The sequence below is a fragment of the Zosterops lateralis genome (genome assembly GCF_965231275.1).
Source record: "Zosterops lateralis genome assembly, chromosome: 33".
Classification (NCBI taxonomy): Eukaryota; Metazoa; Chordata; class Aves; order Passeriformes; family Zosteropidae; genus Zosterops; species Zosterops lateralis.
The window spans coordinates 4,695,429-4,714,223 of NC_139793.1; the positions used below are offsets into that span (position 1 = coordinate 4,695,429).

General features: G+C 70.0%; 1 protein-coding gene across 1 annotated transcript in view; it reads left to right on the forward strand.

Moving 5' to 3' along the window:
* Positions 1 to 18,793, forward strand: part of LOC310921158 (autophagy-related protein 2 homolog A-like) — a gene marked incomplete at both ends in the record, with an annotated part of 19,377 nt that extends 584 nt beyond the window's left edge. The window contains 38 exon segments of the mRNA XM_083881268.1: positions 397 to 485; positions 488 to 524; positions 862 to 956; positions 1,291 to 1,339; positions 1,718 to 1,895; positions 1,996 to 2,113; positions 2,669 to 2,782; positions 2,958 to 3,116; positions 3,347 to 3,548; positions 3,844 to 3,931; positions 4,279 to 4,375; positions 4,465 to 4,607; positions 5,009 to 5,157; positions 5,305 to 5,474; positions 6,134 to 6,263; positions 6,769 to 6,923; positions 7,490 to 7,570; positions 7,998 to 8,104; positions 8,682 to 8,771; positions 9,557 to 9,627; positions 10,226 to 10,305; positions 10,925 to 11,167; positions 11,479 to 11,574; positions 12,267 to 12,437; positions 13,186 to 13,219; positions 13,222 to 13,291; positions 13,293 to 13,386; positions 13,746 to 13,845; positions 14,326 to 14,378; positions 15,136 to 15,243; positions 15,749 to 15,830; positions 15,937 to 16,021; positions 16,399 to 16,468; positions 16,724 to 16,806; positions 17,332 to 17,453; positions 17,619 to 17,770; positions 18,327 to 18,422; positions 18,713 to 18,793. Coding sequence (XP_083737394.1) covers positions 397 to 485; positions 488 to 524; positions 862 to 956; positions 1,291 to 1,339; positions 1,718 to 1,895; positions 1,996 to 2,113; positions 2,669 to 2,782; positions 2,958 to 3,116; positions 3,347 to 3,548; positions 3,844 to 3,931; positions 4,279 to 4,375; positions 4,465 to 4,607; positions 5,009 to 5,157; positions 5,305 to 5,474; positions 6,134 to 6,263; positions 6,769 to 6,923; positions 7,490 to 7,570; positions 7,998 to 8,104; positions 8,682 to 8,771; positions 9,557 to 9,627; positions 10,226 to 10,305; positions 10,925 to 11,167; positions 11,479 to 11,574; positions 12,267 to 12,437; positions 13,186 to 13,219; positions 13,222 to 13,291; positions 13,293 to 13,386; positions 13,746 to 13,845; positions 14,326 to 14,378; positions 15,136 to 15,243; positions 15,749 to 15,830; positions 15,937 to 16,021; positions 16,399 to 16,468; positions 16,724 to 16,806; positions 17,332 to 17,453; positions 17,619 to 17,770; positions 18,327 to 18,422; positions 18,713 to 18,793 — 4,142 coding nt within the window.
* Positions 18,794 to 18,795: the final 2 nt, after the last annotated feature.

Here is an 18,795-nt window from a genome sequence, read left to right on the forward strand (position 1 = left end):
GGTCTCTTGGGGGTTTTTGGGGCCCTCCGGGGTCCCTCCTGGGGGGGTTTTGGGGTTTCTCCAAACACCTGAGTTCTTTGGGGGGGTGGGTTGGGTTATTTTGGGGGGTTTTTCGGGGGGGTGGGTTATTTTTTTGGGGGGGTTAGGGGGTCCGAGTTATTTTGGGGGGTTTTTGGGGGGGTTTGGTTATTTGGGGGGTTATTTTGGGGGGGTTTGGGTTATTTTTTGGGGGGGTTTAGGGGGTCCAAGTTATTTTGGGAGGTTTTGGGGGGTCTTGGTTATTTTGGGGTTTTTTTGGGGGGGTTTGGGTTATTTTGGGAGGGGTTTCGGGGCCGGGTTATTTTTTGGGGGGGGATTTTGGGGTCCCCAGGGGTCTCACCCCCCCGTGCCCCCCAGGGACGCCCCCCGGGGGTCGCAGCCGCCCCCTGGGCCCCGAGGACCTGGCCCTGATTGAGCGGGAGCTGAGCCGGTGCCTGAGGGGGGGGCGCGACCCCCCGAGCCCCCTGGGGGGGACCCCGACAGCGGTGAGGGGGGAGGGGGGAGTTTGGGGAGGTCTAAAGGGGATTTTGGGGGGGTCTGAGAGGGATTTTGGGGGGTTTGGGGGGTTCTGGAGGGGCTTGGGGAGGTTTAGGGGGGTTTGGGGGGGTCTAAAGGGGATTTGGGGGGGTTTGGGGGGTCTAAGGGGGGTTTTGGGGAGGGCTCAGGGGGTTTTGGGGGTTTTGGGATGTTTTGGGATGTTTTGGGAGGTTTTGGGGGTTCTAAGGGGGGTTTTGGGGGTTTTGGGGGGTTTGGGGAGGGCTCGGGGGGTTTGGGGAGGGCTCCGGGGGGTTTTTGGGGTCTCCTCACCTCTTTCCCCCCCAGAGCTCTTCTACTCCATGACGGGGTCCCTGGGCGGGGGCGACAGCGCAGCCCCCCCTGGGGAGACCCCCCCGGGCAGCGCCGCCCCCAGCCCCGCTGTGAGTCTGGGGGGGTCTGGGGGGGATTTGAGGATTTTTTTGGGGGTCTTGAGGGAGAATCTTGTGGGAGATTATTTTGGGGGTTTTTTTGGGGGGGTTTTTTTGGGGGGGAGGATTTGGGGGGGGGGCTCATTTGGGATGGGGGGAGGGAATTTGGGGGGTAATTTGGGGGGTCCTGAAAAGAGAATTGGGGGCGGGGGTTGGGGCCCGGGGGGGGATTTTGGGGGTTTATTGGGGGGGATTTGGGGGTGACCTTGGGGGGAAATTTTGGGGGGTGTTGGGGGGCGGGGCAATTCTGGGGGTTGACCCCGCCCCCTTCACCCCCCCCCCCCAGGGCAGCCCCCGGAGCCGCCGCCCCTCCCCCCACAGCTCCGCCCCCCCAGGTGAGTGCGGGGGGTCCCGGGGGGGGTCCCCAAACATGGGAGGGGTCCCAATCTCGGTGTGTCCCCAATCCCAGGGGGAGTCCCCATGGGGTGGGGGGTCCCAATTATGGGGGGGGAACCTCAATAATGGGGGGGATCCTAATCATGGGGAGGGTCCCAATCATGGGGAGGGTCCCAATCCCAGGGGTCCATGGTGTCCCTGGGGGGGTCCCTGGGTGGGTCCCCAAACATGGGAGGGGTCCCTGGGGGGGTCCTAATCCTGGGGGGGGTCCCAGTTATGGGCAGGGTCCCAGTCATGGGGTGGGGTCCCCAATTCGGGGGGTCCGTGGTGGCCCTGGGGGGTCCCGGCGCCCCCCGGGGGCCTCACGCTGTCCCCAGGCCGGGGTCCCCCGTGGCGGGGGGGCCTGAGGCTGCAGGTGACCCTGGGGACGGTCACCGCGGTGCTGCCCGAGACGGGCGGGGCCCCCGACCCCGCCCACCAGCGCCTGTGGGCGGAGCTCTGCGACGGCCACGCCCACCCGGCCTGGGACGGTGCCCTGCCCTTCCCCCACCTCAGGTACAGCCACACCCCCTGAGTCCCCACCCTCTGTCCTTTGGTCCCGCCCCCTCACTGACCCCGCCCCTCGCTGACCCCGCCCCTCTGTGCCCGCCCCCAGGCTGGAGGCGGGCGGGGCCCAGCTGGGGGTGGAGCCAGGGGGGGCCCGGGGGGGGCTCTCCCTCGCCCGATTGGAGCTGCTGGAGGAGCTGCCGGGGGCGGAGCCACACAGGATACAGGTGGGCGGGGCCGGGGGCGGAGCCACACAGGATACAGGTGGGCGGGGCCGAGGGCGGAGCCACACAGGATACAGGTGGGCGGGGCCGGGGGCGGAGCCACTCAGGATACAGGTGGGCGGGGCCGGGGCGGAGCCACACAGGATACAAGTGGGCGGGGCCGGGGCGGGGCTGGGGTGGGCGGGACTTGGGGAGGGTGTGGCTTAAATAGAGATGGGGATTATGGGTGTGGCTTGGAACTGGGTGTGGCCTGGAAGTGGGCGTGGTCTGGGTGCTGAGCACAACCAGGGGGTGGAGCCAGAGGGGTTGGGTGTGGCCAGCAGGGCGGTGGGGAATGGGTGTGGCTGTGAGGGGCGTGGCTCAAAGGGGTGGGGCTTGTTTGGGTGTGGCTACGAAGAGGCGTGGCTCATACAAAGGGGCGGGGCTTGTCTGGGTGTGACTGTGGGGTTTACACAAAGGGGCGGGGCTTGTCTGGGTGTGGCTATGGGTGTGGCTCACACAAAGGGGCGGGGCCTGTCTGGGTGTGGCCCGAGTGCCCATCCCTGGCCCCGCCCCCAGGTCCTGCATTTCCCCGCCCCCCCGGCCGACGGCCCCGCCCCCGCCCAGCCCGTGCTCCGCCTGCGTTGGGGCCCCCCCGGCCCCGCCCCCCCCGGGGCCCCGCCCCTGCCCAAGGTGAGTGGGGGAGGGGGGGCCCCACTGCCCCCCCAGGCAGGATTTGGGGAGGGGGGCGGGGTTTGGAGGGACCCCACCCCTTCCCCACCCCCCTCATGGCCTCTGGGCCACGCCCCCCTCCCCAGGACCCCCCAAAATCCCCCGTGACCCCCCCGTGACCCCCCCGTGCCCGCAGGCCCCGCCCCCCCCGCTGGAGGTGGGGCTGCAGCTCCGCCCCCTCGAGGCCGACCTGGACCTGGGGCTGCTCGAGCGCCTCGGCCCCGCCCTCGACGCCATATTGGGCCACGCCCACAGCCGGGACACGCCCACGGTGGCGGACACGCCCCTCGAGCAGGTGGGCGGGGCTGGGAAAGGGGTGTGGTTTGTGTGGGAGGAGCTTGGGGGTGGGACAGAAGGGGAGGGGTTTGAAGGGGTGGGGCCAATGGGGGCTGAAGTGGGCGGAGTTTGGCAGTGGGGAGGGGTCTGGGGCGGGGCTCGGTCAATGGGTGTGGCTGGGGAGGGACTCGATGTGGGCGTGGCTTTGCTGCCATTTCTGGGCGTGTCCTGACTCAGCCCCTCCCCCAGGCGCGGTGGGCGTGGCCCCTGGTGCGGTGGGCGGCGCCGGGGGCGGGGCTGCGGCTGCTCCTGCCCCTGACCGACCTTCGCCCCGCCCCTTTGCGCGCCCCGCCCCCCCGGCTCCGCCCCGAGAGCCTCCGGGTGGGGCTGGGGGCGCCCCGGGGGTGGGCGGGGCCGGGGGGCGGGGCCTTGGCCTGCGACCGCCTGGAGGGTGAGTGGGGGCGGGGCCGGGGGCGGGGCCGGGGCGGGGGAGGGGCCGGGGGTGGGGCCAGGGGGATGGGGAGGGGTCACTGGGGGGGGTCAGGGTGGGACAGGAGGGACACCCCAAGGGACCCCAGGGGGGTCACAGGGGACATTGCTGGGGACTGGGTGGGGGGAGACACACCTGGGGGCGGGGCCTCAGCCGTGACCCTGTGACCCTGTGACCCCTGTGACCCCCTGTGACCCCCTGTGACCCCCCGGTGACCCCCCGGTGACCCTGTGACCCCCCGTGACCCCGGTGACAGTGACGTACGAGGCCGAGGACATGGGGACCCTCCCCTGCCTGAGAGCGGAGCCGGGGCCCGGCCCGGGGGGACCCCGAAGTGTCCCCACGTGAGTGGGGGGGGACATTGGGGGGGTCCTGGGGGGCTCTGAGGGGTCCTGGGGGCTCTGGGGGGCACTGGGAGGACATTGAGGGGTTCCTGGGGGGTCCTGGGGGGGCATTGAGTGTTTTGGGGGACACTGGGGGGACAGTGGGGGGTCCTGGGGGGATTGGGGGGTCCTGGGAGGCAGCAGGGGGGCACTGGGGGGCTCTGGGGGGTCCTGTGGGGTGGGGGGGACAATCTTTGGGTCAGTTTTTGGGGGGACAGTTGGACCCCGGGGGTCGGGGCAGGGGGGGATTTGGGGGAGGGGTCCTATCCCACCCCCCCGTGCTGATCCCCCCCCCCCGTGTCCCCCAGGCTGGAGGTGACAGTGGCCGAGACCCCCCCCCAGGGCCCCCCCGGGCCCCCCCCGACCCCCTTCTCGGCCCGGCGCAGCATCTATGAGAGCCACGAGGTGAGACCCCTCCCCAAATTACCTGTGGGGGCTTTGGGGGGTCCCCTGAGCCCCCCCCCCAGCGCCCCCTCCCCTCCCCCCCCCCCCAGCTGGTGCTGCCCGGGACCCCCGAGGAGTTGGGGGCGTTCGTGGGCGGGGCCGTGGGCGGGGCCCCCTGGACGCTGCAGGTGACGCTGCCCCGAGCACACCTGAGCCTGAGCCCCCCCGAGCTGCTGCAGCGCCTCTACAACAGGTGAGACACACCTGGGGGAGCTCAGGTGAGGGGGGGGACACACCTGGGGGGGGATACACCTGGGGGGGGGGAAACACCTGGGGGGGCACACCTGGTGGGGAGGGGAACACCTGGGGAGCTCAGGTGAGGGGGACACACCTGGAGGGGGACACACCTGGGAGGGCTTAGGTGAAGAGGGGGAACACACCTGGGGGGACTCAGGGGCTCAAGTGAGGGGGGGACACACCTGGAGGGCTCAGGTAATGGGGGGACACACCTGGGGGGCTCAGGTAATGGGGGGACACACCTGTAGAGGTTCTATTGAGGGGGGGACACACCTGGTGGTTCAGGTGAGGGGGACAGACACACCTGGGCACCGGGGGGGTCTCCAGGACCCCCCTGACCCCCCCAAACCCCCCCAGGATCAACAACGACCTCCTGCTCTGGGACCCCTCCGGCCCCGCCCCCGCGGAGGGCCCCGCCCCCTGCGCAGACCACGCCCCTTCGGATGACCCCGCCCCCTCGGAAGGCCCCGCCTCCTTCAGGCCCTGCAGGTCCGCGCTGGGCACAGGTGAGACCTCGGGACCCCCCCAAAATTCGGGACCCCTCCCCAAAATCCGGGGTGTCCCCAAACCTGGGGTGTCCCCTGGGTGTCCCCTGGGTGTCCCCAAGGTGTCCCCGTGTTCGGGGTCCCCCCTGACCCCCCGTTGTCCCCCAGACTCGGAGGAGGAGGAGGAGGAGGACGAAGGCCCCGGGGAGTCCCCGCAGGACCTTGGGGACACCGAGGACCCTGGGGACACTGGGGACCCCCCCGGGCCCCCCCGGAGCGGCGGCGCCATCGTTGTCACCGTGCCCTGGGGCCGCGTCACCGCCGACTGTCCCCCCGCGGTGAGGGACCCCTGGGGGCCACCCTGGGTCACTTTGTGTCACTTTGTGTCACTCCTGTGTCATCCCTGTGTCACCATGCGTTCTCCTGTGTCCCCATGTGTCACCCCAGGGTCCCCAACTGTCACCCTTGAGTCACCCCTGGGTCACCCTGTGTCACCCTGGGAGTCCCTAAGTGTCACCTTGTGTCACTCTGTGTCCCCCTGTGTCACTCCTGGGTCATCCCGAGTCACTCTGGGGGTCCCCAAGTGTCACCAAGGGGTCCCCAAGTGTCACCATGTGTCCCCTTGTGTCACTCTGTGCCACCCTGTGTCACCCTGGGTCACTCTGGGTCACCGAGTTGTCACCCTGTGTCCCCCAGGGTCCCCCTGGGTCACCAAATTGTCCCCCTGTGTCACCCATGAGGCACCCTGAGTCACCCTGGGTCTGTCCCGTGTCACTTTGGGGTCCCCCTGGGTCCTTTTCTCTCCCCCCCGGGCCCCTCCCGGTGACCTCGGGGTGTCCCCAGGGGTGTGTTCCTGGGGGGGGGAGGTGACAGGAGGTGACAGTTTTTGGGGTCCCCCAGGGCGGGGCGCCGGGGGGATATGACCCATATTTCGGGGTCCCCCAGGGCGGGGCAGGGTCAGAGGTGACAGGAGGTGACAGTTTTTGGGGTCCCCCAGGGCGGGGCGCCGGGGTCGCGGCTGGTGCTGGAGGTGGGGGAGGGGCGGCTCTGTGTCCTCCCCCGCCCGGGGGGGCTCCGGGGTCTGTCCCGGGCCTGCGCCGACGTCCGGACCCTCGTCCTGCTGCACGGTACCCCAAAATGGGGGGGGGGCGAAATGGGGGGGAGGGCCTGAAATGGGGGGGGCCAAACACGGGGGGGCCCAAAAACTGGGGGGCAAAAACTGGGGGGGCCCAAAAACTGGGGGGCCCAAAAAACGGGGGGACTCTAAAAGCGGGGGGGACCCAAACACGGGGGGGGCCAAAAAAAGGGGGGAGGGGCTGTTTTTTGGGGAGGTTCCCTGATTTTGGGGAGGGGGTCCCTGCTTTTGGGGGGCGGGGAGGTTGTGCCCCATTTTGGGGGGTCCCTGGTTTTGGGGGGATTTTGTCCCATTTGGGGGGGTTTATGCCCCATTTCTGGGTGGTTATGCCTCATTTTGGGGGGGTCCTGCCCCATTTTGGGGGGTCGTACCCCATTTTGGGGGGGGTCTGGTTTTGGGAGGGTTTGTACCCCACTTTGGGGGGGGTCGTTCCCCATTTGGGGGAGGGGTTCTGCCCCCTTTGGCCCCCCCCAGCCCCTCCCCCCGTGCCCCCCCAGGCCCGGTGCCCGCGGAGGGGGAGGACCCCCCGCCCCCCGCCCTGTTCCCCACCCTCGTGCCCTGGGACGAGCCCGCGCCCCCCCCCGGGGCCCCCCCGGAGCGGATGTTGGCGCTGGCGATGGGGGGCGCCCTGAGCCCCCCCGGGGACACCAAGGTGCGACACGGGGACAGGAGGGGACACGGGGGGGGACACGGGGACACTGAGGGGACAATGGGGGGACAGGGGGGAGAGTGGGGGGACAGTGAGGGGACACAGGGACACCCAGGGGACAGGGGGGGACAGGGGGACACCCAGGGGACAGTGAGGGGACACGGGGACAGGGGAGGAGGGACATAGGAGGGGCAGGGGGACACCCAGGGGACAGCGGGGGGACAGGGGGAGACCGTGGGGGGACACTGGGGACAGCAGGGGGACAATGAGAGGGACAGGGGGACACCAAGGTGGGACACGGGGACAGGGGGGACAGTGGGGGGACAGGGGGGACTGTGGGGGGACGGTGGGGGACACAGGAGGGGCAGGGGGACATCAGGGACATCGCAGGGGGGACACAGTGGGGACATCCTTGGGGCACAGAGGGGACAGGGGAGCCGGGTGGGGGGACACAAACATGGGGACTGAGGGGACACTGGGGGACACTGGGGGACATCGGAGGGGCGGGGGCTGCTGGGGACCCCCCGTGCCCCCCTGCCATGTCCCCCAATGTCCCCCCGTGTCCCCAGGAGCTGGTGGTGGCCGTGGCGCTCGAGGGGGTGAAGCTGCGGCACCGCCCGGACCCCCCCGGGACCCCCTGGTACAGCCAGGTGAGGGGGGGGGTTTGGGGGGTCCTGGGTTTGGGGTCCCGGGTTTGGGGACATTGTGGGGACCCCTCTGAGACCCCCGAGTTTGGGGGACATTGGGGGGTCCCAGGTTTGGGGTCCCAGATTTAGGGGGGGGGTCTCATTTGGGGAGGGCCCAGCTGGGGGGGTTTGAAGCTCCTGATTTTTGGGTTTCCCATATTCGGGTCTCCCATTTTTGGGGTGTTTTTGGGGCTGTCGCTATTGGGGGTTTCCCTCGGGGGGTTCCCCATTTTCAGGGTTTTTTGGGGGGTAATTTTCATGTTTTTTGGGGTTCTTTGTGTCGTTCCCGTTTTTGGAGATTTTTTTTTTTGAGGATTTCCCATTTCCGGGTCTCCCTTTGGGGTTTTCTCCCCCTCGGGGGTTCCCGGGGTCACTCGGGGTCCCCCCGCAGCTGCTGGCCCTGCTGGCCCTGGAGGACGAGCCGGTGTTGGGGTACACGCCCCCCACGCCCCTGACCCAGCTGCACCTGCACCTGCAGCGCTGCAGCCTCGACTACAGGTGGGGACCCCGAAATGGGGCTGGGGCCCAAAAACGGGGCGGGGGACCCTGAAATGGGGGTCCTGGGAGAGGGGTGACCCCAAAAATGGGGCTGGACACCCCAAAAATGGGGTGGGGGACCCCGAAATGGGGCTGGGGACCCAAAAATGGGGGTCCTGGGAGAGGGGTGACCCCAAAAATGGGGCTGGGCACCCCAAAAATGGGGTGGGGGACCCCGAAATGGGGCTGGGGACCCAAAACCGGGGCTGGAGACCCCAAAAACGGGCCTGGGGATCCCAAAATGGGGCTGGGGACCCCAAAAACGGGGAGGGGGACCCTAAAATGGGGGTCCTGGGAGGGGGGTGACCCAAAATTGGGGGTCTTGGGATGGGGGTGACCCCAAAATTGAGGCCCTTTGTGGGGCCTTTGATCCCTTTTGGGGGGGGTCCTTCATTTGGGGTCCCCTGAAGGGGTCCCAGTGGTGGGGGGGTGTTTGGGGAGGGGGATTCCCCAATCCGGGGGTCCCGGGGAGTGGGGGGGGATCACCCCAATCCCTTTCCTGGGGGGGTGACCCGGATTTGGGGTGTCCCCCCCCCAGGCCGCCCCTCCCCCTGCGGGTCCTGGTGACAGCGGAGACCCTCAGTGTCACCTGCGGGAGCGGCCCCGACCCCCGCCCGGGGGGGCTCAGGTGGGCCGGGGGCTCCGGGGGGTGTTTTAGGGGGGTCACTGGGGGGGTTTTGGGGGTCGTGGAGGGGATTTGGGGGTCGTGGAGGGAGTTTTGGGGGTCACTGGGGGGTTTTGGGGGTCACTGAGGGGTTTGGGGGGTCACTGGGGGTTTTTTGGGGGGTTAAGGAGGAGTTTGGGGGGCACTGGGGGGTTTTGGGGCTCCCGGGGGGGGTTTTGGGGGTCGTGGAGGGGTTTTTGGGGGGTCACTGGGGGGGTTTGGGGTCATTGAGGGGATTTGGGGGGTTGTGGAGGAGTTTGGGGGGCACTGGGGGGTTTTGGGGGATCACAGAGGGGTTTTGGGGGTCACAGAGGGGGTTTGGGGGGTCACTGGGGGGTTTTGGGGGGTCGTGGAGGAGTTTGGGGGGTCACAGAGGGTTTTGGGGGTCGTGGAGGGGATTTGGGGGTCGTGGAGGGGTTTTTGGGGGGTCACTGGGGGGTTTTGGGGGGTCGTGGAGGGGTTGGGGGGTTACTGGGGGATTTGGGGGGGTCACAGAGGGGTTATGGGGGGTCACTGGGGGTTTTTTGGGGGGTCACTGGGGGTTTTGGGGGGTCCCGAGGGTGTTTTGGGGCTCCTGGGGGAGTTGGGGAGTTCCCAGGGAGTTTTTGGGGAGTTCTGGAACAGTTTTGGGGCATCCCCAGGGTTTTATGGGGCGGGGTTTTTTTGGGGGGTTCCCGGGGGGTGTTTTGGGGCTCCCCAGGGGGGTTTTTTGGGTGGTCCTGCCCCCCATGACCCCCCGACCCCCCCAGGCTGTTGGTCGATGACGGGTCCGTGTTCCTGAGCGAGCGCTGCGGGGGGGCCGCGCTGGACCTGCAGAGGGGTAACGGGACCCCCGGGCTGGGACCCCCAGGACCCCCGGGACCCCTGGGACCCCCTGAGACCCCTCTGAGACCCCCCTGAGCCGGGACTCCCCCCCCTGGACCTCCCAGGACCCCCTGGACTCCTCCAGGACCCCCCCGGGACCCTCCCTGTGCCCCCCTCGAGCCAGGACCCCCCGAGACACCCCCAGGACCCCTTTGAGACCCCTTTGAGACCCCTCTGAGACCCCCCTGAGTTGGGACCCCTGACCCGAGACCCTCCCTGTGCCCGCCCGACCTGGGATCCCCCCTGGACCCCCCCTGGGACCCCTCTAAGACCCCCGGGACTCCTCCGGGACCCCCCCCAGGACCCCTGAGACCCCTCTGAGACCCCCCCTGTGGCCCCCCCAGGGCCAGGACCCCCCTGGGACCCCTCAGATATCCCCGAGACCCCCCCGAGACACCCCATGGGCCTCTCTGAGACCCCCGGGACCCTCCCTGTGCCACCCCCCGGGACCCCCCCAAACCAAGACTCCCCTGGGACCCCCCGTGTCCCCTCCCGCGGAAACCCTGGGGGGTGTCCAGGGGTCACTCGGGGGTCACTCGGTGCCCCCTCCCCAGATTTCGTCTCGGTGCTGGACGTGGATTTCCTGGAGCTGCTGCTGAGCACCGGCCGGGGGGGGGACGGCCAGGGGGGCGCGGTGAGTGGGGAGGGGGCTCCGGGGGGGCTCTGGGGCCGCCGGGATTTGGGGAGACCCCCCTGGACCCCCCCGGGAGCTGCTGGGGCTGGGGGGGGGTCCCGGGGGGGCGGTGGGGGGGGTTTATGGGGGTCGGGGGGGGTCATGGAGGGTCCGGTGGGTTTGGGGGTTTCCGAGGGGCTCTGTCGGGTTCTGGGGGGTCTCGGTGGGTTTGGGGGGGATCAGGGGGGCTCTGGTGGGTTCTGGGGGGTCTCAGAGCGACCCCCGCCCCCCCCCGCCCGCAGCCCCCCCCCCCCCCCGAGGAGCTGCTGGGGCTGGGGGGGGGTCCCGGGGGGGGGGTGGGGGGGGTTTATGGGGGTCGGGGGAGTTCCAGGGGGGTTCGAGGGGGCTCTGGGGGGTTCAGGGGGGTCTCAGTGGGTTTGGGGGGGATCAGGGGGGCTCTGTCGGTTTCTGAGGGTCTCAGAGCGACCCCCGCCCGCAGCCCCCGCCCCCCGAGGAGCTGCTGGGGCTGGGGGGGTCCTGGGGGGGCGGTGGGGGGGGTTTATGGGGGTCGGGGGGGGATCAGGGGGGCTCTGTCGGGTCCAGGGGGGTCTCAGAGCGACCCCCGCCCCCCCGCCCGCAGCCCCCGCCCCCCGAGGAGCTGCTGGTGGCCCCCGCGCGGCTCCGGGCCCGAACCTGCGCCGACAGCGCCGCCGCCATCGCGCGGCTCCTGCGACACCTGGGGACCCCCCCGGGACCCCCCCCGGGCACCCCCCGCGGCACCGACCCCCACCCCCCCGCCCCGGGGCCGCCCCCCGAGAGACCCCCGGGACTGCCCGAGCCCCCCCCGGGGGGAGAGCAGGTGGGGCCGGGGGGGGTAAAATGGGGCTGGGGGGGTAAAAATGGGGCTGGGGGGGTAAAATGGGGCTGGGGGTTTAAAATGGGGCTGGGGGGGTTAAAATGGGTCTGGGGGGGGTTAAAATGGGGCTGGGGGAGTCCAAAAATGGGGCTGGGGGAGGTTAAAATGGGGCTGGGGGGGGTAAAATGGGGCTGGGGGTCCAAAAATGAGGCTGGGGGGGTAAAAATTGGGGCTGGGGGGGTAAAATGGGGCTGGGGGGTGGAAATGGGGACCCCAAATGGGTCTGGGGGTCACATGGGGGCCCCCAGTGCCCCTCCCCCAACTGTGCCCCCCCCCAGGGCCCCCCCGCGCCCCCCCCCGCCCCCATCAACCAGCAGGACCTGACGGACGCCCTGAGGGACCCCCCCGGGACCCCCCCCGGGGACCCCCGGACCGCCGGTATTGGGGGGGGGGCTGGGGGGGGCTGAGGGTGGGTCTGGGGGGGATTGGGGGGGCGGGGTGGGGTCCGGGGGGTGGAGTTTGGGATCTGGGGGGGTTATTTGGGGTCTGAGGGGATTATTTTGGGTCTGGGGGGTTATTTGGGGTCTGGAGAATTTATTTTGGGTCTGGGGGTGGAGTTTGGGATCTGGGGGGGTTATTTGGGGTCTGAGGGGGGTATTTTGCATTTGGAGGAGTTATTTTGGGTCTGGGGGCATTATTTTGGGCCTGGGGAGATTATTTTGGGTCTGGGGGGATTATTTTGGAGTCTGGGGGGGATATTTGGGGTCCAAGGGGGTTATTTGGGTCTGGGGGGGCTGTTTCAGGTCTGGGGGGGGTTATTTTGGATCTGGGGAGTTATTTTGGGTCTGGGGGGGATATTTGGGGTCTGAGGGTGCTGTTTTAGGTCTGGGGGGTTATTTTGGGGTCCGGGGGTTATTTTGGGGTCCGGGGGGTTATTTTGGGTCTGGGGGAGGTATTTGGGGTCCAAGGGGGTTATTTGGGTCTGGGGGGGCTGTTTCAGGTCTGGGGGTTATTTTGGGGTCCGGGGGTTTATTTTGGGTCTGGGGGTATTTTGGGTCTGGGGGGGCCGTTCCGGGTCTGGGTCTGGGGGGGCTCTGACCCCCCCTCTCCCCCAGCCCAGGCCCCGCCCCCCCCGCCCCCCCCCGTGTCCCTGTACCTGTTCCCAGGGGAGGGGGGCGGCCCCCCCCGCGCCCCCCCCGCGGCCCCCGAGCCCCCCCGGGGGGGCGGCGCCGACCCCGACCCCGACCCCGACCCCGAGGGGTTCTGCGTCCTGGAGGCCCCCGAGACCCCCGAGGCCGTGAGTGGGGCTGGGGGCTCTGGGGGGGGCTGGAGGGAAACCCGGGTGGCTTTGGGGTGTCCCCGGGTGACATTGGGGTGTCCCTGTCCCCACCTGGCCACCCTTGGGTGACACTGGGGTTTCCCAGGTGACACTGGGGTTTCCCAGGTGACATTGGGGTGTCCCCAGTCCTTTCTCTGTCCCCAGGCCTCCCCCCAGGTGACACTGGGCTGTCCCGGTGTGACATTTTGGTCTCCCCAGCCCTGTCCCCACCCCCGGGTGACACTGGGGTCCCTGGGTGACATTTGGGTGACACTGGGGGTCCCCGGGTGACATTTGGGTTCACTGGGGGGGATCTGTGGGTGGCACCGGGCTGTCCCTGGGTGACATTTGTGTGTCCCCAGTGCTGTCCCCGCCCCCAGGCCACCCCAGGTGACATTTGAGTGTCCCAGGGTGACATTGGGCTGTCCCCAATGCTGTCCCCACTGTCCCCAGGCCGCCCCCTGACCGGGAGTGACACTGGGGTGACCAGGGGTGACACTGCAGTGTCCCCATCACTGTCCCCAGGCCACCCCCCGAGTCCACTGGCTCTCCCTAGGGTGACACTGGGGTGACGTTGGGGTGACACTGGGCTGTCCCCGTGTGACGTTTTGCTGTCCCATGTCCCCAGGCCGCCCCCCGAGTCCGCTGGCTCTGGGTGACACTGGGGTGTCATTGGGGTGTCCCGGGGTGACATTGGGGTGACACTGAGCTGTCCCCGTGTCCCCAGGCCGCCCCCCGTGTCCGCTGGCTCGCCCCCGGCCCCTGCGGGTGGTCCCGGGGCACTTTGGGGTCCCGCGGGGGGAGCGGGACCGGCTGCGCCCCCCCCCGGGGCTGCCCCCCCCCGCGCCCGCCTCGTCCTGCGCGACCTGAGCCTCACCTGGGCGCTCTTCGGGGGGCGGGACTTCGGGCCCGGCCCCGCCCCGAACAGGTGCGACACGCCCGGGGGCGGGGCTGGGTAATGCCCAGGGGCGGGGCTGGGGGGACACGCCCAGGGGTGGGACAGGGATGGGTTGGACACGCCCAGGGGTGGGGCTGGGGACACGCCCATAGGGTGGGGCTGGGGAGGGACACGCCCATGGGCAGGGCTGGGTAACGCCCATGGGTGTGGCCGGGATGGGCGTGGCCATTCATGGGTCACACCCCTAACGGGGACGGTCTTGGGTGGGCGTGGCGAGGAAATGGACACGCCCCAGACCGCAGGGGCGGGGCTGAGGGACAGGTGTGGGTGGGTGGTGGGCGTGGCCGGGAGGGGCTATGGGCGTGTCCGCATTGACCCCGCCCCTGCAGGCCCCGCCCCCGCAGCACAGGCCCCGCCCCCCCGCGGTGGCGCTGCCGGGGGGGCCCCGGGAGGGTCCCGGAGCAGCTGATGGAGCTTCACCTGGGCAAGGTGAGGGCTGGGGGGTCACCTGGGCAAGGTGAGGGATTTGGGAGGGGTCTGGGGTCTTCGGGGTCCTGGGGCAGGTTCAGAGGGGTCACAGGGGTCACGGGGTCATGGGGGGGAAGGTTTGGATGAGGCGGGGTTTGGGGTCCCAGAGGAGTTTGGGGGTCCCGGGGGTGTTTTGGAATCCTGGGGGTGGATTTTGGGGGTCCCGGGGCTGTTTTGGGGTCCCGGGGATGGATTTTGGGACTGCCGGGGGTATTTTGGAATCCTGGGGGTGGATTTTGGGGGTCCCGGGGGTTGATTTTGGGGTCCCAGGGATGTATTTTGGGGCCTCGAGGTGGATTTTGGGGTCCCGGGGCTGTTTTGGGGGTCCTGGGGGTGGATTTTGGGGGTCTCGAGGCTATTTTGGGGTCCCAGGGTCAGATTTTGGGGGTCCCGGGGCTGTTTTGGGGGTCCCATAGGTCCCACACCCCCCCTCTCCCCCAGGTGTGCCTCCAGCACGAGACGTACGCGGCCCAGCCCGGGGGCGCTGCCGGGGGGTCCCGGGGGGGTCCCCTGGGCCCGGGGGAGGTCCCCACGTCCCGCCTGGTGCTGCTGGTGCCGGAGCTGGAGCTGCGCGACCGCCTGGGGGGGGGCGCCGCGCCCCCCTTCCTGTGCCGGCACCCCCGGGGGGCGCCCCCCCCGCAGCCCCCCACGGTACCCGAGACCCCCCAGACCCCTCCCCAAACCTGAGACCCCAAACCTGAGACCCTGAACTTGAGACCACCCCCCCCAAAACATGAGACCCCGAACCTGAGACCCCCCTGAGCCTGTGACCCCCCAAACCTGAGACCCCCAAAACTTGAGACCCCCCAACCCTGAGACCTCCCGGCCGGCCCTGAGACCCCAAATCTGAGACCCCAAACCTGAGACCCCCCCCCCAAATCTATGACCCCAAATGTGGCACCTCCCAAATCCCCCAAATGTGACCCCCAAACCCTGACCCCCCCCATCCTGAGACCCCTCCCAAATCTTCCCCCCAAAACACCCCCCAAAGGTGACCCCCCCCCTTTTCTAATCCCTCCCATTGCTGCCCCCCCATTTTACCCTCAAATTGCCCCCCATTCCTTCCCCCCAATTCTGACCCCCCCATTCCTTCCCCCCCAATTCTGACCCCCCCATTCCTTCCCCCCAATTCTGACCCCCCCATTCCTTCCCCCCCAATTCTGACCCCCCATTTCCCCCCCCAATTCTGACCCCCCCATTCCTGACCCCCCAATTCTGACCCCCAATTTCCCCCTCCCCATTTCCCCCCAGCTCTGGGTCAAGGCCCTGCGGGTCCTGCCCCACCCGCCTCCCCCTGGGGGGGTCCCCGAGTGCTGCCTCAGGGTCACCCTGACCCCCCTTCGCCTGCACATCGACCAGGTGGGGCTGGGGGGGGCCGGGGGGGTCCTGGGGGTCTCTGGGGGGTCATGGCAGGGGCTGGGGGGCCCGAGGGGGTCCTGGGGGGGGCTGAGGGGCTCCTGAGGGGGTCTGGGGGTCTTGGGAGGGTCCTGGGGGTATTGGGGAGGTTTTGGGAGGGGGTGAGGGAGTCCTGGGGGTTCCTGGGGGTCTGGGGATCTCAGGAGGGTCTTCGGAGGGGATGGGGGGGGTCTGGGGGGGCTGTGGGGGGGACTTGGGGGATCTTTGGGGGGGTTGGGGAGGTGTGGGGGGTGTGGGTTGCTCCAGGGGGTCTCTGGGGTTTTTTTTGGGGGGGGGGTTGAGACTTTGGGGTGTTCTGGGGGGTCTCTGGGGGTCTTTAGGGGGTGTCTCTGGGTGTCTCTGGGGAGTCTCTGGGAGGGGTCTCCGGGGGGTCTCTGGGGGGTGTTTAGGGGGTCTCGGGGGTCTCTCCAGGGGGTCTCAGGGGGTCTCACGCCCTCCTCGCCCCCAGGACGCGCTGATCTTCCTCAGGGATTTCGCCAGCGGCTTCATCGCCCACCTGAGCCCCCCCCCGGGGCCCCCCCGGGACCCCCGCCCGGTACTGCGGATGGGGGGGGAGGGGAGGGGAGGGGAGGGGGGAGGGGCACGGCGGGTCCGGGGGTCCCTCACTGCCCCCCCTCCCCCCCTTTGCTCTTGCAGCCCCCCCCGGGGTCGGGGACCCCCCACGGCCGGAGCCGCCCCCCGAGGAGGGGCCCGAGACAGAGACCCCCCCGATCTACTTCCGGTAGGGGACAGTGGGGGGGCCTGGGGACAGTGGGGACAGTGGGAGGGACACTGCCGGGGACACTGGGGACACTGGGGCAGTGTGGGGGGACACTGGGAGGGACAGTGGGGACACTGGGAGGGACACTGGGGACACTGGGGACACTGCAGGGGACATTGGGGACAGTGGGGACAGTGGGGGGGCCTGGGGCAGTGTGGGGGGACATTAGGGACACTGCGGGGGACACTGGGGATACTGGGGGGGGGTCTGGGGACACTGGGGAGGATTGAGGGGACACTGGGGGGACACTGGGGGCGTGGGGCTGTCCCCGGGCTGTCCCCAGGCTGTCCCCGTGTCCCCGTGTCCCTGTCCCCTCACTGTCCCCTCCCTGTCCCCAGCGAGTTCCGGTTCACGGCCGATGTCCCGCTCTGGCTGGATTACCGCGGCAAACGCGTCACCATGGAGCAGGTGACGGGGACAGGCTGGGGGTGACAGTCCCCCGGTGGCCCCAGGCCTGTCCCCGGGGCCGCTGTCCCTGTGATGTCCCCACTGTCCCTGTGATGTCCCCACTGTCCCCACGGTGTCCCCTCTGTCCCCTCTGTCACTCTCCTCCTGCTGCTGGGCCTGGTCCCCTCCCTTGGTCCCTCTGTCCCTGTCCCCATCCCCAGTGGTGCTGTCCCCTCACTGTCCCCTCTGTCCCCTGACTGTCCCCTGTGTCCCCAGGGTGCCCTGGCCGGGATCCTGATCGGCCTCGCGCGGCTCAACTGCTCCCAACTGCGGCTGAAACGGCTCTGCCACCGCCAGGGGTGGGACAGGGGACGGGGGACAGGGGACAGGGACAGGGGGTCGGGGGGGACAGGGGACAGGGGACAGGGGACAGGGACAGGGACAGGGGACAGGGACAGGGACAGGGGACAGGGGACAGGGGACAGGGGGAACAGGGACAGGGACAGGGACAGGGGGACGGGGGGGACAGGGGACAGGGACAGGGGACAGGGGGACAGAGGGGATGGGGGGACATGGGGGATGGGGGGACAGGGGGATCAGAGGGGACGGAGGGGACAGGGACAGGGGGGAGAGGGGGGGACAGGGGGGACGGAGGGGACAGGGACAGGGGGGACAGGGAGGACAGAGGAGCCACTGGGGTCCTGTGTGTCCCCAAAGTCACCGTTCCCCTGTCCCCTCCTGTCCCCCTGTCCCCCCTGTTCCCCCCTGTCCCCCCCGTCCCCTCCTGTCCCCTCCTGTCCCCTGTCCCCCCTGTCCCCCTGTCCCTGTCCCCCTGTCCCCTGTCCCCTCCTGTCCCCCTGTCCCCCTGTCCCCTGTCCCCTCAGGCTGCTGGGGCTGGGCCGGGTCGTGTCCTACGCGGTGACCGAGTGGCTTCGGGACATCCGGTGTCACCAACTGCCGGGGCTGCTGGGGGGGGTGGCGCCCGTGCACGCCGTGCTGCGGCTCTGTGAGTGTCCCCTGTGTCCCCTGTGTCCCCAATGTCCCTTCAGTGTCCCCCCACTGTCCCCTCAGTGTCCCCAATGTCCCTTCAGTGTCCCCCCACTGTCTCCTCAGTGTCCCCACTGTCCCCTCAGTGTCCCCAAGTGTCCCCAAGTGTCCCCTGTCCCCCCAGGGCGCGCTCTCCGGGACCTGCTGCTGCTGCCGCTGCTGGGGGGGGGTCCCGGGGGGGTGACCCGGGGGGTGACTCGCGGTGTCACCGCCCTCGGGGCCGCCTCGGCCAGCGCCGCCATCGGGCTGGGGGCCCGGCTGCTGCGGGCGCTGCAGGTGGGACCCCCGGGACCCCCCGGGACCCTCCCCAGACCCCCCGGGACCCTCGAGACCCCCTCAGGACTCCCTGGGATCCCCTGGGATCCCCGGGACCCCCCCCGGGACCCCCGGGACACCCCGGGACACCTCCAAACTGCCCCTGGGACCACCCTGAACCCCCTCGGGATCCCCCTGAGACCCCCTGGACACTCTGGGACCCCCCTGAACCTCCCGGGATGCCCCAGGACACCTCGGGACACCTCAAGACCCCCCCCCGGGACCCCCTGGACACCCCGGGACCCTCTCCAGATCCCCCTGGACCCTCTGGGACCCCTCCGGGACCCCCCCGGGACCCCCGCGGACCCCCCGGGACCACACCAGGACCACCTGGACCCTCCTTGGACCCCCCCAGACTCTCCCTGGGACCCCTGGACCCCCCCCAGGACCCCCTGGACAGCCCTGGGACCCCTCGGGACCCCTCTGGGACCCCCCAAATCCCCTCCGCGCCCCCCAAAGGCCCCCCGGGGGTGTGTTGGGGGGGGGGGGGTCCGAGCCGTGACCTTTGACCCCCCAGGCTCTGGCCGAGGCCCTTTACGGACTCGTGGCCCCCCCGGGCCCCCCCCGGCTCCTCGCGGCCCCCCCGGAGCCCCGGGGCCTCCAGCGACCCCCAGTACGGACCAGGCGGGACCAGTATGGGGGGGGGGGCTGGGGTCGGGGGGGGCAGACTGGGGCGGGGGGGGGGGCAGCTGGGAGGGGGTCAATGGGGGGTGGGGAGTCCCAGTTTGGCCCAGTTTGGGGTGGGGGGGTCCCAGTTTGGGGGTCGGGGGTTCCCAGTTTGGGCTGGGGTGGGTGGGAGGGGGGTCCCAGTCTGGACCAGTTTGGGGTCGGTGGGTCCCAGTTTGGGGTCGGGGGGGGTCCTCGTGCCCCCCGCTGCCCCCCCCCCCTTTCTCCCCCCAGCGCCCCCCCGGCACGAGGAGCGGCCCCGCCCCCACCGAGGGAATGGGGGGGCCCCGCGCCCCCCCGCGGCCCCGCCCCCAATAAAC